The 13,143-nt window shown below is 54.3% G+C and overlaps 2 protein-coding genes across 35 annotated transcripts in view; one reads left to right on the top strand and one right to left on the bottom strand.

Annotated features, from left to right (window-relative positions):
- Window positions 1-3,896, bottom strand: part of LDLRAP1 (low density lipoprotein receptor adaptor protein 1) — a 24,195-nt gene extending 20,299 nt beyond the window's left edge. Inside the window, exon 1 of the mRNA XM_023258319.2 lies at window positions 3,719-3,896. Within this exon, the coding sequence (XP_023114087.1) occupies window positions 3,719-3,806 (88 nt within the window). The 5' untranslated portion in view covers window positions 3,807-3,896. The remainder of the gene's footprint in view (window positions 1-3,718) is intronic.
- Window positions 2,631-13,143, top strand: part of LOC109502159 — a 27,481-nt gene continuing 16,968 nt past the window's right edge. For 4 of the 34 annotated variants that reach the window (XR_006584038.1, XR_006584016.1, XR_006584014.1 and 1 more), the window contains exons 1-3: window positions 4,055-5,771; window positions 6,598-6,674; window positions 8,185-8,256. Coding sequence is in view for 4 of the 34 variants with exons in the window: in XM_045035329.1 (XP_044891264.1) it covers window positions 4,721-4,739; window positions 4,914-5,020; window positions 6,598-6,674 (203 nt within the window). In the remaining 30 variants the exon portion in view is untranslated. The other 30 variants (XM_045035329.1, XM_045035328.1, XM_045035326.1 and 27 more) reach the window with 26 other exon arrangements.

The following is a 13,143-nucleotide window of genomic DNA, read 5'->3' as shown; positions in this document are numbered from 1 at the left end:
CCTGCCCCTGCTGTTCCCTCTGGCTGGAATGCTATCCCCAGATTCCTCCCTCCTGTATTCTCATGTGTGCTCCAAGTCACCGTCTTGGAGAGGCCACCCCTGTCTGCACTAACACCGTCAGGGCCCCCCCCACCCCCTCCCTGGGTGCCGTTTCCACACATGTCACCCGACGTGCCACCTCTCTGCCTACGGCTCTCTCTGGCTCCTGGAGGTGCCAATGCCCACGCAGACTGGGGCATGAAGGGCTTCCAGCCCCAGCACCCTGTGCCCACCCCTGCCGAGAACTGCCCCTCAGATGGAGCTCCCGAACAGCACATTCTCCACTGCCTCCCAAAGCTCTCCACAGGATGGCACTCCAGTCACTCACGCTGGTGACTTATCCACTTTTTGGACTCTCTTCTCACTTCTCCTAAAGGTATTTCTTGAGATCTCTTCCCAGATAGATGGCTCACGCTCAGATCCTTCTCTTGGCATCTGCTTTCTAGAAGAAGCGGGGTGGTCATACCAGTCTACGGAAGCCGTCCCCATTTCCGCAGTTCCTCGATCTTTCTTCATAGCGCCGAGTTCATAGCGCAGTTCCTCGATCTTTCTTCACTACTTATGACCATACCTTTCGTTTGCACCCTGGTCATTCTGTCTGCCTCCTCCAACAGACGGCAGCACAATGGGCCGACAGACTGGCTTATTCACCAGACTCCCCAGTACCTATCAGTGCATGACATATAGTCTGTGACCAATAAGTAATATGACTAGGGGGGTTATTTATAATATCTTTTATTGTAAATATTACAAGTAAGTACAAACAGATCTTCTGTCCCCCACATACTACCATAAACTAGCTTTACCGGAAACTGTGCCGCGTTTGGAGTTCTCTGACAGCCTGGCACAACCCATGAAGAAGCAAGTCTGAGGGTCAGAGGATCTCTCTTGGAAAAAAGGGTATTGTGTGGCCAGGATAAGCCACCTTTCCAGGCAGATGGAAGAAAGGAAAATCCCTGGCCAGGGACTGAGATCAAATATTCAACGCTCCCGAAGAGATGGGAAAAAGGCCATGTGTGGGAGAAGGAGAGTTCTCCTTCAAACTCAGGACTAGTTGGCAGACAGAGGGCCATGAGGTTCACAGCAAAAAAAAAAAAAAAAAGAAAAAAGAAAAAAGCCTGGGGTTTTAGCTTGCTGTGACCTCAAGCAAACTGCCTCCCTTCTTTGGGCTTCAGTTTCTCCACAAATAAAACAATGATCACGCTAATCCCAGCTTAGGATCTTGAGGGGTAGGAGCAAGTCACAGCTGACAGCAGGTGTCAAGTCTATCCTTAACTTCCACTGGCTTCAGTTTGGCCCCAAAACTCAACCACAGGGCTCTGGCCTTGAGGGATGGGTCCAGGGCCTGTCTGGAACACCCCCCCAGGCCAGGCTACCCCAGCACCTCCACCCCAGACACACCCCACGGCCTCCCTCTCTACCCTGTGGCCACCACTGTTCTCAGAGACTGTCGGCACAACCTGGGGTGGCACTTGCCCCAGGAGGCACAGTGGTAAGACCCCTGGGCTGGGAAATTTGGAGGGCTGCTTCTAGGAAGCTGTGTTGGAGCCTGAGGCTCAGGGTTTTTTTTTTTAATCTCTGACAGGGGTGACGGGGGATGTCTGATAAGAATCTCGGCTCTATCACCTGACATGAGTGAATGAAATAACAGAAGCAAAAACACTGTGTAAAACATAAAGTGACAAAAGCAGTTGTTGTTATTTTATTGAATTCTTTTGCCATTCCAGGCAAGCACTATTTCATTTAAGACACACACACACACACACACACACACACACACCCAGCTGGGTACTACTGTTATGGACAATTTACAGATAAGGAAACTGACACTTAATAACGGGGGACAGGTGAAGATCCCACCCAGATCATTCTGGGTCCAGAAGGCTCAGAACAGCACTCTGGGGGTCTGCAGGGGGCAGGAGTTCTCCTTTCCTTTCCTCTGCAGGTGTAGATAGGCTCTGAGCCCCCAAAACTTATTCCACCAGAGCAACAGTCCTGTTGAGGGCCCACATGACAAGAAAGGCGAGTGTGGGACAGAAGGAAACCACCAATTAGGTGCCAGCAGGAAGCATTATCAATAACTTTCTCAACACCCCTGTCAGGTTAGAATTTTCATCCCCATTTTGCAGGCGAGGAAACAGAGTCAGAAAGGAAAATGACTTGCCCAAGATCAGAGCAGCAGGAAAAACTCTCTTCCACCATCCAAGGTGGCTACCTCTCCCCTTTCCCCAGAATCAAAGACGCCTCTAAGTGTTCTTCCCTTACGCAGCACCCCGTCCCTCTCCCATCCCAGGAAAAAAACTGTAGGGTTCCCCCGCTGAAACAAACCATTATTCTCAGAAGTCCTAGTCAAATCCCATAAATATTTAAAGGGGCTGTTTGGGAGGCCAATAAGGGTGGGAGAGGGTGCATCCCTGGCCTGGCCCGGACCAGCCCTAATGGGTCTCTGACCCTACCCCTACCAGCAGTCACCAGCCCAAGTTCTGAACGCCAGTCTCCGTTTAGGGGGTGGCCACAACTGGAACAGCAGAGTGGGGGCAAGAGGGAGGGGCAGGGCGGGTTCTCTAGGCCCAGACACGCTGGCACTCGTGGTTCGAGGGAACTCGGGCTCCCCTGGCGGAGCCCTGGAAAGAGAAGGAAGCGGGGTGGGGTGCAACTGTACTGTCAGTGGTTTCTAGGTGCAGGGAGAAGCCCAGGTGTTTGACAGGAGGGTGGGAGGGTACGGAAGTCCTCCTTTGGCTCCACATCTACCAGGAAGGCCTGTGTGACCCCAGGCAATCCACGCTCTTTCTCCTGGACAGAAAAGAAGGACTCGGGCTGGGTTTCTCAGGCCTCAGGGGAAGGTGCCAGGTGACGGGTTCCCTGAGAGTAATTCGAGACGAGGAGAGGAGGGGGGACGGCCTCCCAGCCTCCCAGACGCCCCCGAGAGAGGGTGGCGGCGAGCCTGCCATTCGCCTGGGCGCCGCGGGACTTCGGAGGCCCGAGAGGGAAAGTGTGAGAGAAAACAGGTTTCAAAATCAGCCAGAACGTGGGAAGAGGAGGGGACGCAAGGGTCTGGACGGCTCGGTGTGTGCTACGTCCTGAGACCCCAGGCTGAGCCTCGCCCCCAACCTCAAGTAGGTACCTGCGAACCCCCGCTCGCACCTGAGTGGGTTTCTGGGCGTCTAAAGACAACCTCAAGGGCTGGACTGCGGGGAGGGGGCACGTGGCCGCCCGCCGGCCGCGCACCGAGCGGCTGGGGCGCAGGGTGCGGGCATCTCCCCTAAGCCCCGGTGCCCACTCCTCCTGCCCCAGGCACCGACGCTGAGCTCCGGTCTCCCCTCAGCTGCCCCGGGCGGCGAGGGGGTCAGGCGCCGGAGGTCGCGCAGGTCTCTTCGCCTCACCTGCGGCCCCTCCGACTGCCGCTTGCACCTGGGGATCCCGAGCTCCGCGCTCTCCCCCGGCTTCTGCCCCTCCTCCCCAGCCGCACAGAGCGGGCACAGGAGTGGGAGCACAACTTGACCCCGGGCGACCCCCCACCCCCCACCCCGCAGGACCCGGCAGGGCCGCAGGGCACCGGGCAGGCAGCGCCTCTGTCCCCGGCACCCGCGGGAGGCCGGTCCGCGCGGCCCGAGCCCCCCCCCCCCCCCGCCCCGCCACCCCGGCCCCCGCCCGGCCCGGCGGACGCGCACACACTCACTCCGATGCCGGCCGCCGCCCCCCCAGCTCTGCTTGGCTAGGCTGGGGCTCCGGATCAGCGCCCGCCCCGCGGACTTGAGCGCGTCCATGGCCGCTCCGGCCGCCGCCGCCAAAACTCCGTCAGGGAAAACTTTCCGCCGGGGCCGCGCGGCGCGCGGGCTTCGCGCTCCTCCCCCCGCGGCGCGAGGGCCGCGCAGGCGTCCGACGGGGCGGGGCGATGGTCGGCTAGGCCCCGCCCCTGGGCCCGCCCCCGACGGCCCTGCCTCGCCACGCCTGGCCCGGCTCCTGCTCTCTCCTCCCCGAGGCTGTCCCGGTGAAGGGCGCCATTGAGGTAGGGAGCCTAAAGCCCAAGACGCCCCCTCTTTTCTTCCCTCTTCCAATCCCCTTATTCCTAGGATTTCTAAGCAGCCCAGCTGAAAGGTAGTTGGGGGCCATTTTACAGATGGGTAGACTTAGGGTGGGAAAGAAGAGTCTTGTCCGAGGCTTAGGAGAGTTGGGGGTATTAGAACTTTGCTGAGTACTGCGCAGGACTATAAAAGTTTGCCTTAGTAAGACCGGTTGGGGATTTTATTCCTCCAACAGCACCCAGGATGCTCTCTGGCACCACCTGGGCATCTGGGCTGTCCCACCCCACCCCCCAGGTAGTGATACGACCTGGGTATTATGCTCTGACACTGACTTGCTGTGTTACCTTAGGCAATTTCTTTCCCCCCCCCCCCCCCCCACTATGTCTTCATCTTTATCTGTCAAAGGAAATGGGATCCTATTTCTAGCCATCCTTCCGACCTGGAAGGGCCAGGTGCCGCATGACCTTGACCCAGACCCTGCCATGGTTACTAGGAGGCATTTTGAGGGGAGTGTGGATTCTAGAATTCCTCAAGCACAGATGTTCTAAGGCCAGGATTTAGGATTCTCTCTAGGATCCTATGCCTTCCCGTTACGCTTTGCGGAAGGGAGTCAAAAGAGAGCACTTGTGTTCATGCCACAGCCTTGCTCCTTCTAGATGGGGATGCTTCAGCAAGGTGAACTTCAGCCTCTAGGACTGCTCCTCGCACAGAAGACAGGAGTCCTGTTCCTGTGTTGGGCGGGAAATGGGGCTGTGCTATCCCCAGCTGGGTAGTGAGGCCCCACTGACATTCCTCTCTCAGAGTATAAACCAAGTGCTTTTTCAGCCATTCTGTCTCATTCTGTCCCAGGCTCATGGGGATTTGAACCTGGCTTTTCTTCATTTGGTGGTTGTGAACTCACCTTTCCGAGCATCATCTGTAAAAGGGGCAACAACACCTATTCCACAGGGCTGCCGGTAAGAATTAAAAACTTGAGTTGGAAAGGCAGACACCTGTTCTTGAGAACTGACCTATGAAGTTGCCTCCTCCAGAAAGCCTTCCCTGACTGCTATCTAGTAGGCTTCTCCCTTTGGGATCTCACAGGCCTGAGCTCTCAGCATTGCAAGTGTTTCTGCTGCCTGTTTCTACTCTTGTTGCCTCCACTAGACTCTGGATCCTTCAAGGGCAGTGCGTTTTTCGGATTCATTCCTGAATGCCTAGCAAGGGGTCCAAATGGAGTTGGATTACAGTCAGTGTTCCTTCCTGTCTTCTTCCCTCCCTCCATCTTTTTTACCGTATGAGGCTGTCTTCTCCCCAAAGGGCTATGGCGATGGGTAGATAGGTCCTCAGGGCAGAGGCCCCCAGCTCTCTTACCCTGAGCCAGCTAGGTTCCGGGGCAGCAGAGAGAGCATTCTGGAGCCTGAAGGAAAAGCAGTCACCCAGGGCTGGCAGGTGAAGGGCAGCTGGTGGTGTCCAGCTGGCAGGGGGCACCATATGGGCCTAGCGAGCAGGCGGGCCTGGGAACGCTGAGACTGCAGTGAAGGCTGTTTCCAGGGCCATCGCATCGTCCCGGAGGTGGCTTGCTGGGAGCTGTCAGCCATGAATCCCCCGCAGAGGGGCAGCCGGCTCGTGCCCCTTCTGCCAATCCAGGAACAGAAGCAGAAACAGAAGGTCAGAGCGGCAAGGGGCCTCCTCTGAGGTCACCGTGTCCAAACCCTTATTTCGCAGGTAAGGAGCCTGAGGCCTAGGGAAGGGCAGGGACTTGCCCAAGGACACACAGCAAGCCAGCATCGGAAGCCAAGTCTCTTGCTTCACAGCTTGGATGCTTATAAAAACCAAGAGGGAGCAGACAAGTCTTGAAAATATACCGGTATTCAAGGAGGGGTTTTAAGGCGATTTTTTTATTCTTTTCTTTTTGCTCATCTGATCTAACTTTGTAAAAATTTTTGCAGTGGTCATATAGCCTTTAGCAATCAGAAAGAAAAATAGAAGCGCCTGGGTGGCTCAGTCGGTTAAGCATCTGACTCTTGATTTCAGCTCAGGTCACAATCTCCCGATTCCTGGGTTCAAGCCCTGGGTCGGTCTCCACACTGACAGTGTAGCGCCTGCTTGGGATTTTCTCTCCGTCTCCCTCTGCCCCTCCCTGGTCACTCTCTGTCTCTCAAAATAAATAAATAAACTTTAAAAAAAAGAGAGAAAGAAGATAAATAAAAGGGAGGGAGAAGCTACCTGTGGTTATAACTGGCTCTTGTCTTTAGGAAAGGGTGCCAGGATTGTAATCTTACTGTTTTCTCCGACCTGGGCCCTTTTGGGACCCCAGATGAGATAGTGGGTGCCAGGGGTTGGGAGGGCTCTCAGCTGCTCTCCAGCTATCACTCGGACTTGCACTGGGACCAAGACAGAAGCCTAGCCTACGATCAGGAGCCCTGATTGCCTCCAGTGATCTGTCCTCCCTCCTTGCCTGAGCCAGTCCCTTTACCTGGCTTGGCCTTAGTTTTTCCATCTGTAAAATGGGAGTCTTTACAGCAGAGTGTATTTTCTTTTCCCCCACCAGCAGAGCACAGTAGTTAAACACATGGATACTGGCGCCCGGGATCCTGTCTCCCCTGCTTCTTTACTCCGTGACCTTAGGTAAGTCACTTAAATTCCACGGACTTCAGTTTCCTCATCTGTAAAGTGGGGATTATACCTCATGGATTAGTGTAGGGATTAAAAGAGTTTGGAACTTATAAGTTTGGAACGTATTTAGAATTATGCCTGGCCTATAATGAGTGCTATATATATTGTGTATTTTAATAAAATCGGAGTCACTCTCCTGACTGGCTGAATAGTAAAGGTGGAATGACTGTTCTTATCATGGTTCTTGACTGGCCCCCAGGGAAGGGAGCCCTCTTGGGTTTGGGACCTGGCTCAGTCCGAGCTGCGGGTCGTCCAGCCTCACCCCAGAGCCCCCACCCCCTCTCCCGACTGGAGAGGTAGGACTTCCCCCTCCACCTCAGGCCCAGGTCTGAGACAGCACTCTCCCCAGGAATCGGAGGGAACTTGGTTACTGATGAGTCAGGAGCCCAGACATTCCTCCTGAGACTTGGTTCTGACTTTTCACCTGACCTGCCTCCTGTGTCCCACTGATCCAACAACTCTAACCAATTTGTTCTGAACCCTTCCCTCCTCAGACCCTTCTCATGATGCTTCCTCTTCCAGAAACATCCAGCCAGATGGCCTCCTCAACTCTCCCAGCCTACCCACCTTTGCCCTGAAAGTCTAGTTGGCCTCCTCCCCAATACCCAGTCGTAGCTACCCACACACTTGTCTTCCCTCACAAGCTTCCTCTTCTCGCGTGCCCACGCTCTCACTCTCTCTTTCTCCCCTCGTCAACTGTTTGACCTTGGAGTTCTACATACTTGGGCTCTGAACCAAATCCTCCAGGGGCGCCTGGGTGGCTCAGTCAGTTGAGCATCCGACTCTTGGTTTCAGCTCAGGTCATGATCTCACGGTTCGTGAGTTTGAGCCCCGCGTCAGGCTCCACGATAAGATTGAGAAGCTTGCTTGGAGATTCTCTCTCTCCCTCTTACTCTCTGGCCCTCCCCCACTCACTCTCTCTATCAAACAAACAAAAACTTTAAAACCAAATTCTCCATCTATATCTATATATATATATATGCAATCCTAGCTAACGGGCCTCAGTTTCCTCATCCGTACAGCAGGAATAATACCCACTTTAGAGGGTTTTGTAAGGCTTCTATTGGATAATATGTGGGAAACGCTTGGCCTAGTGCCTGCCATGTGGCAGGTGCTTAGTAAATGGTAACTCTGGTTGTCATTCATGTTTTATGGCTGAACCTGTTTGCTTCCCCCAGCAGCGGGGTATGTCTCAAGCCTGGGGGCTGGAAATCATCATTCACCCCAGGGTTCCCTGGAGCAGCTGACCAGTGCCTGGCACCGAGGCGGTGGCCAGTACGCATCTAAGGACTCGACTTAAGTTCTCTCTTCTGGTGCTCAGCATGTGCCCAGCAAGTGGGTGGCCCTCTGCAGTTGGAGAAGCAGCAGCACCTAAACGCGTTGGGGAAAGTGCTCCTGGGGGACCCCTACCCCCCCAGTCTGCCCCCCCCGGGTAGCACCAGCCACTGTCTTCTGCTTCCAGGGGGAGGTCTTTGCCTATGGAGCCGCTGAGCTAATTAAGAATGACAAAGCACTGTGTAATTGCCAGCAATTGGTGAGTCCCCTGCCTCCTCGTGCCCCTCCCTCCCTTGCCCTCCTTGGCTCTGTCTGGCCTAGAGGTCAGCGCACAGGCACAGAAGCAGGCGGAGTGGCGACACTGAGGACAGACTTGTGTCAGGAGACCCGGAGGCTGGCTGCTTCCGCCAACCTCGGGCGTGGGACCTTGGGCAAGGAAGTTCCCTTCTTATAATGGTGCCATTTCCCCCCACTGCAGGGCTCTTTACCTTGTGTTAAGAGCAGGGACAAGGCTACAGGGCCAGGCCGGCGGGCTCTGCTGAGAGGGTCTGGGCTGCACCTGGCAGGTGGATTGAGGCAGACAGCCTCAATAAGGCAGACAGCCCTGGGTTTAAGTCCCAGCCCTGCCTCTCACCAGCTATGTGATCTTGGGCAGGCCACTTTACCTTCTCTGGACGACAGATTCCTCATCTCCAAAATAGCATTTGTTTGGCAGTGCTTCACTCTCACGAGGAGAACCCTTATTTGTCCTAGATGTGTGCCTATAACGGAGACTGCCTGGACCAGCTCTTTTCTATCAAAGTGAACGCAGAAACTAAGGGTTGAAAACTTGTAGCACAATCCGATAGAGTAATTGTAGGTCTTGAATCTCATAATAAAAACAAATGGCTGGTATTTTTTTTTTCATTTTATTTTTCTAGTAATTCATTTTTTCCTTGTACTTTACAAAAGTATTAGTCTGGGACAGATTAGGAATTTTTTCAAAAATGGTCCTTCTCCACAGATGGTTTGAGAAGCATTTGCTCCAGGGCAATTTGTAAAAACGGATATAGTAGCAATCTCGCCGAAATACTTACATAGTTCTCGGATATGGGTCCCAGGACCTTCCACTTCCGTGACCCCCAAGCCTTTAGGATAAAAGACCACATCTCTTAGCCTGGCATTCAAGGCCCCTCTCACTAAAGTCCCACCTACCTTCCCATCTTGCCTGCTTCCCCATGATGTAACCTTGTAATCCGACCGTGTTCTCTCTTCCCCCAAACTTCCCATGCCCTCTTACTCCTCCATGCCTTCTCCTGGGCTTCTCCTCCCATCTGGAATGCCTTTCTTGGCGCCCTAAAACCGGCAAGTTCTTATTCATCCTTTAAAGCCCAGACTGAATGTCACCACTCTTGGGAAGCCTTTCCCACTGCCAGCCCTGCACCTGCCCCAGGCATGCAGCATGGTGTGTGGAGGCAGGGCGCTGCAGCGGTTAAGGAACTTCACACAAGCTCGAGGGAGAACGGTGTGGCTTTTGGACGTGACTTTGCCAGCCGTGTGATCCCGGGCAGGTGACTTTGTCGAGCTTCGTTTTTCCCATCTGTGTAGTGGGATCGGCTGTGAGGAGCGGAGATGATGGAGAAGTTCCCAGCACCATGACCCGTAGGAGGGACTCAAGATATAGCAGCTGTTGTTAGCATTATTTCCCTGGTTGAGAACATCCCAGGTTGTGGTTTTTTTGTTGTTGCTGCTGCCTCCCTACAGACCGGTTGCTCCTTGAGAGCAGGGACACTTGAATGTGTCTGATGTACCCGGCTGTTTCTTGTGCCCTGCACAGGAAGGTGTGTTTTGGATAAGGGTCTCCGGCTACCGCCCGCCCCATGATGCTAGTGGCTGTGGCTCCCTTGTCAGTGAAGTGCTGATTAATCAGCTCCGTGGAAGAATTAAAAAAAAAAAAAAAATCCTTGATTTTTTGCCAATTTCCATGCTGTAGAAACACCCATCAAGGCCAATTTCAAGTTACCAAAATTTAACAACCGGCTTACAAAGTTCCTGAATATTTTTACAGTCTGCTCTTGTGAGCCCGCCAGCTCCAGCACCTAGCTCCAGCACCCCTCTGGGTGTGACTGCTCTGGGGCCCGTAGCAGGCCGCCTCCTGTCCCCTCTGCCCAGCCAACCCATTGAGGGCCACCCAGGGAAGGGCCATGGGTCACCATGCTCCACACGGAGGTCCTCGCTCATCCCCTCCCCCAAGCCTCCAGCCCCTTTGTTCTCTGTGAAATCCGCCCATCCACCTCCTCCCTCAGCAGGAAGACCTCTCCGGGGGCCTGGGCAAAGGGGGCTCTGCCTGTGCAGCCAGCAGGGGCCTCTGCAATAAAGCTGTCCCCACAGCTGTTGCAGGCTGACGAAGCTAACCTTGGTCACTTTGTCCTTTGGTCCCAGTGGGGAGCGAAGAAAGCTGGTGCACAACCTCCTCTCACCCTCCCCCTCTCCCCTTTTCCTCTGGTTGTGCCCAGCCCCCAAGTCTTTGCCTGTGCAGGTGCCTCCATTTGGAATGCCCTCTCCCTCCCTCCCCACTTTCCACCTCCTTCAACACCCGGCTGCAACATTACTTCAAGAAGTCATTCACCAGCAGAAGGCTCCAGGCCCCTCTGCAGGTGCAGCTGATGCCTGTCTCCTGTGCCCCCTTCGCCAGCTGCTTGCCCAGCTGCCTGCCCCTCCCCCTGCAGCAGAGGTTCCCGTGGGGACATCTGTTTAAGATGCAAACTCCTGGCAACACCCTCTGAGCTTTCCTAGCTACTAGCTGCTGGTGGGGCAGGAATCTGTGCCCCAGGACATTTGGATATAGAAGACTGAGAACCTCACTTTGAGAAGCCCTGTCCTAACTCGCCCGGACTGTGGCTGATTCACACTGAGGAACCCCTCACCGGGATCAGATGCTCAATATGCCTCCGTTGGATGGAATCCAACGTTTGCTTCTGAGGCCACCCAGTCTGGAGGGCCCATTCCAGGGGCTCAGCTAAGGGCTGCTCTGTACTCCTCCCCTGGCGGGGCTGAGCACCACGACAGGCAAGCACAGGGCGCCTCCTTTCTGCGAACACTGCTGCTCGGGCTTCGGTCTCCTTACTGTGAAATTGGCAGAGAGAACACCTACCTCTTAGGATGACTGTGACAGTTAAATGAGATGATGCCCGTAGGGTCGTTAGCATGTGCCTGGCACATAGGGAGTGCTCAGAAATGGTCAGCCCTTAGAGTAGAATCCAGATTTCCTGGCCTAGTTTGTAAGGCTGTGTGAGCTGCCTGCTGCCTGCCTTGCCCACCTGTGTCTGAAACATTCTCCCCCGTGCCCATTGGCCTTCTCTTTGCCTTGCCTCGGATTGGCCAAGCTCATTTGCCAACTCAGGGTTCTTTGGACTGAACTGTCTCTCCCCAACCTCAACTCATAAGTTGAGCCTATTGAAGCCCCCCAGTGTGGTTGTATGTGGACCTAGGGCTTTTAGAGGGCAAGGATGGTTAAGTGAAGTCAAGAGTGTGGGGAACTAATCTGATAGGATTGGTGGCCTTATAAGAAGAGGAAGGAGGGGCATCTGGGTGGCTCAGTCAGTTGAGTGTCTGACTCTTGATTTCGGCTCAGGTCGTGATCTCACAGGTTCGTGGGTTCAAGCCCCACGTCGGGCTCTCTGCTGCCAGTGTGGAATCCACTTTGGATTCTCTGCCCCCTCCATCTCTGCCTATCCCCTGCTCTAGCTCTCTCTCTCAAAAAATTAAACATTTTTTAAAAATAGGAAGAGGAAAGAAAGAGAGAGATCACTTGTAGGTGCTGTGGAAAGGCTATGCAAAGACATAGCAAAAAAGGTTGGCCGTCTGCAAGTCAGGAAGAGAGCACTCACCAGGAACTGAATTGGCGGGCACCTTGATCTTGGACTTCCCATCCTTCAAACCTGGGGAAAAATAATAATAAATTTCCGTTTAAGCCACCCAGTCTGCAATATTCTGTTATGGCAGCCTGAGCTGACTAAAGCACATGCTGTGTCCTCTACTTGGAACGATTTTCCCCGATCTCACGGTGGCTCCTTATGTCGCTCAGATTTCAGCTAAAATGACATGTCAGAGAGGCCCTTCTGTTTTGGTTTATCATCTGTTTCTACCTCACTGGAAAGCTCCACAACAGCTGGAACCTGGTGTCTCCTGCTTCATTAACCCCCTGAGCCTTGACCATAGGTGGTGTACCGGGGGCTGAATAAATATGTTAGAATGTTACTAAATACCCAGGTTCTGACCACCCATCCTTAAAGGCTGGTGGTCCAAGCCACCATCATCCCTCTCCCGGGTTATTGCCGTAGCCCTTGGCTTATTTCCCTGCTTCCTTCAGTCTAGGCTTAACCCAGCAGGAGCCCCTTGGAAACCTAAATCTGATCATGTCACTCCTCTGTAGAAAACCCTTCCTTGGCTCCCCCTTTCTCTCAGACCAAAAGCCCCAATCCCTTAACTGTCCCCCAGGGCCTTGCACAACTGGCCCCTAACCCCTCCACTCCAGCCGCATGGGCCTCTTGGCTGCCCCCTGGATACATTAGGCACGTGCCCAAACCAGGGCCTTCATACGTACTGTTCCCTCTGCCTGTAACACCCTTCCCTCTGAAATCTGAGTGGTTCATTCCTTCTCATTCTTCAAGTCTTTGCTCAGACATCATCTTTTTAACAAAGCCTTCCGGGAACATTTGTTCAGAGTGACAACCTCTCCTCCCTCCAGGGCTGGCTTCTGGGAGCACAGCCAGCACCCCGACTCAGGACCCTATGCTCAGATGGGTCCCACACTTTGCATTTTATGCTCCACTATCACTGTCTCGAAATTCTTAATAATTTTATCTTTGAATTTGTGTTTTGTAAGTGAAGCCTGATGGGACAAGGGGATACGCGCCAGGAACTTGGCCTCAGCTCACATGTGCCACCTGGCCCCCTGCCCATTAGCACCTCCGGCCCCATTCCACCTCCCCTCTCTGGCCCTGCTCGAAGACTGTGGCTGTCTTTGGTGGCTGGCAGGACCCCGATCACAGACCCGGGACAGGGGAGGGGAGGTCAGGTGCACACACCCCACAGCATCTTGGGACAGGGCATGGCTATCCCCACCCTGCACTGGCAGCATCATGGCGCGTCCAGTAGGTGACTG

This window comes from Felis catus, chromosome C1 (assembly GCF_018350175.1).
Source record: "Felis catus isolate Fca126 chromosome C1, F.catus_Fca126_mat1.0, whole genome shotgun sequence".
In the NCBI taxonomy this organism is placed as follows: Eukaryota; Metazoa; Chordata; class Mammalia; order Carnivora; family Felidae; genus Felis; species Felis catus.
Note: the sequence above shows the minus strand (reverse complement) of the source record. Positions and strands in the feature narration are given on the sequence as shown.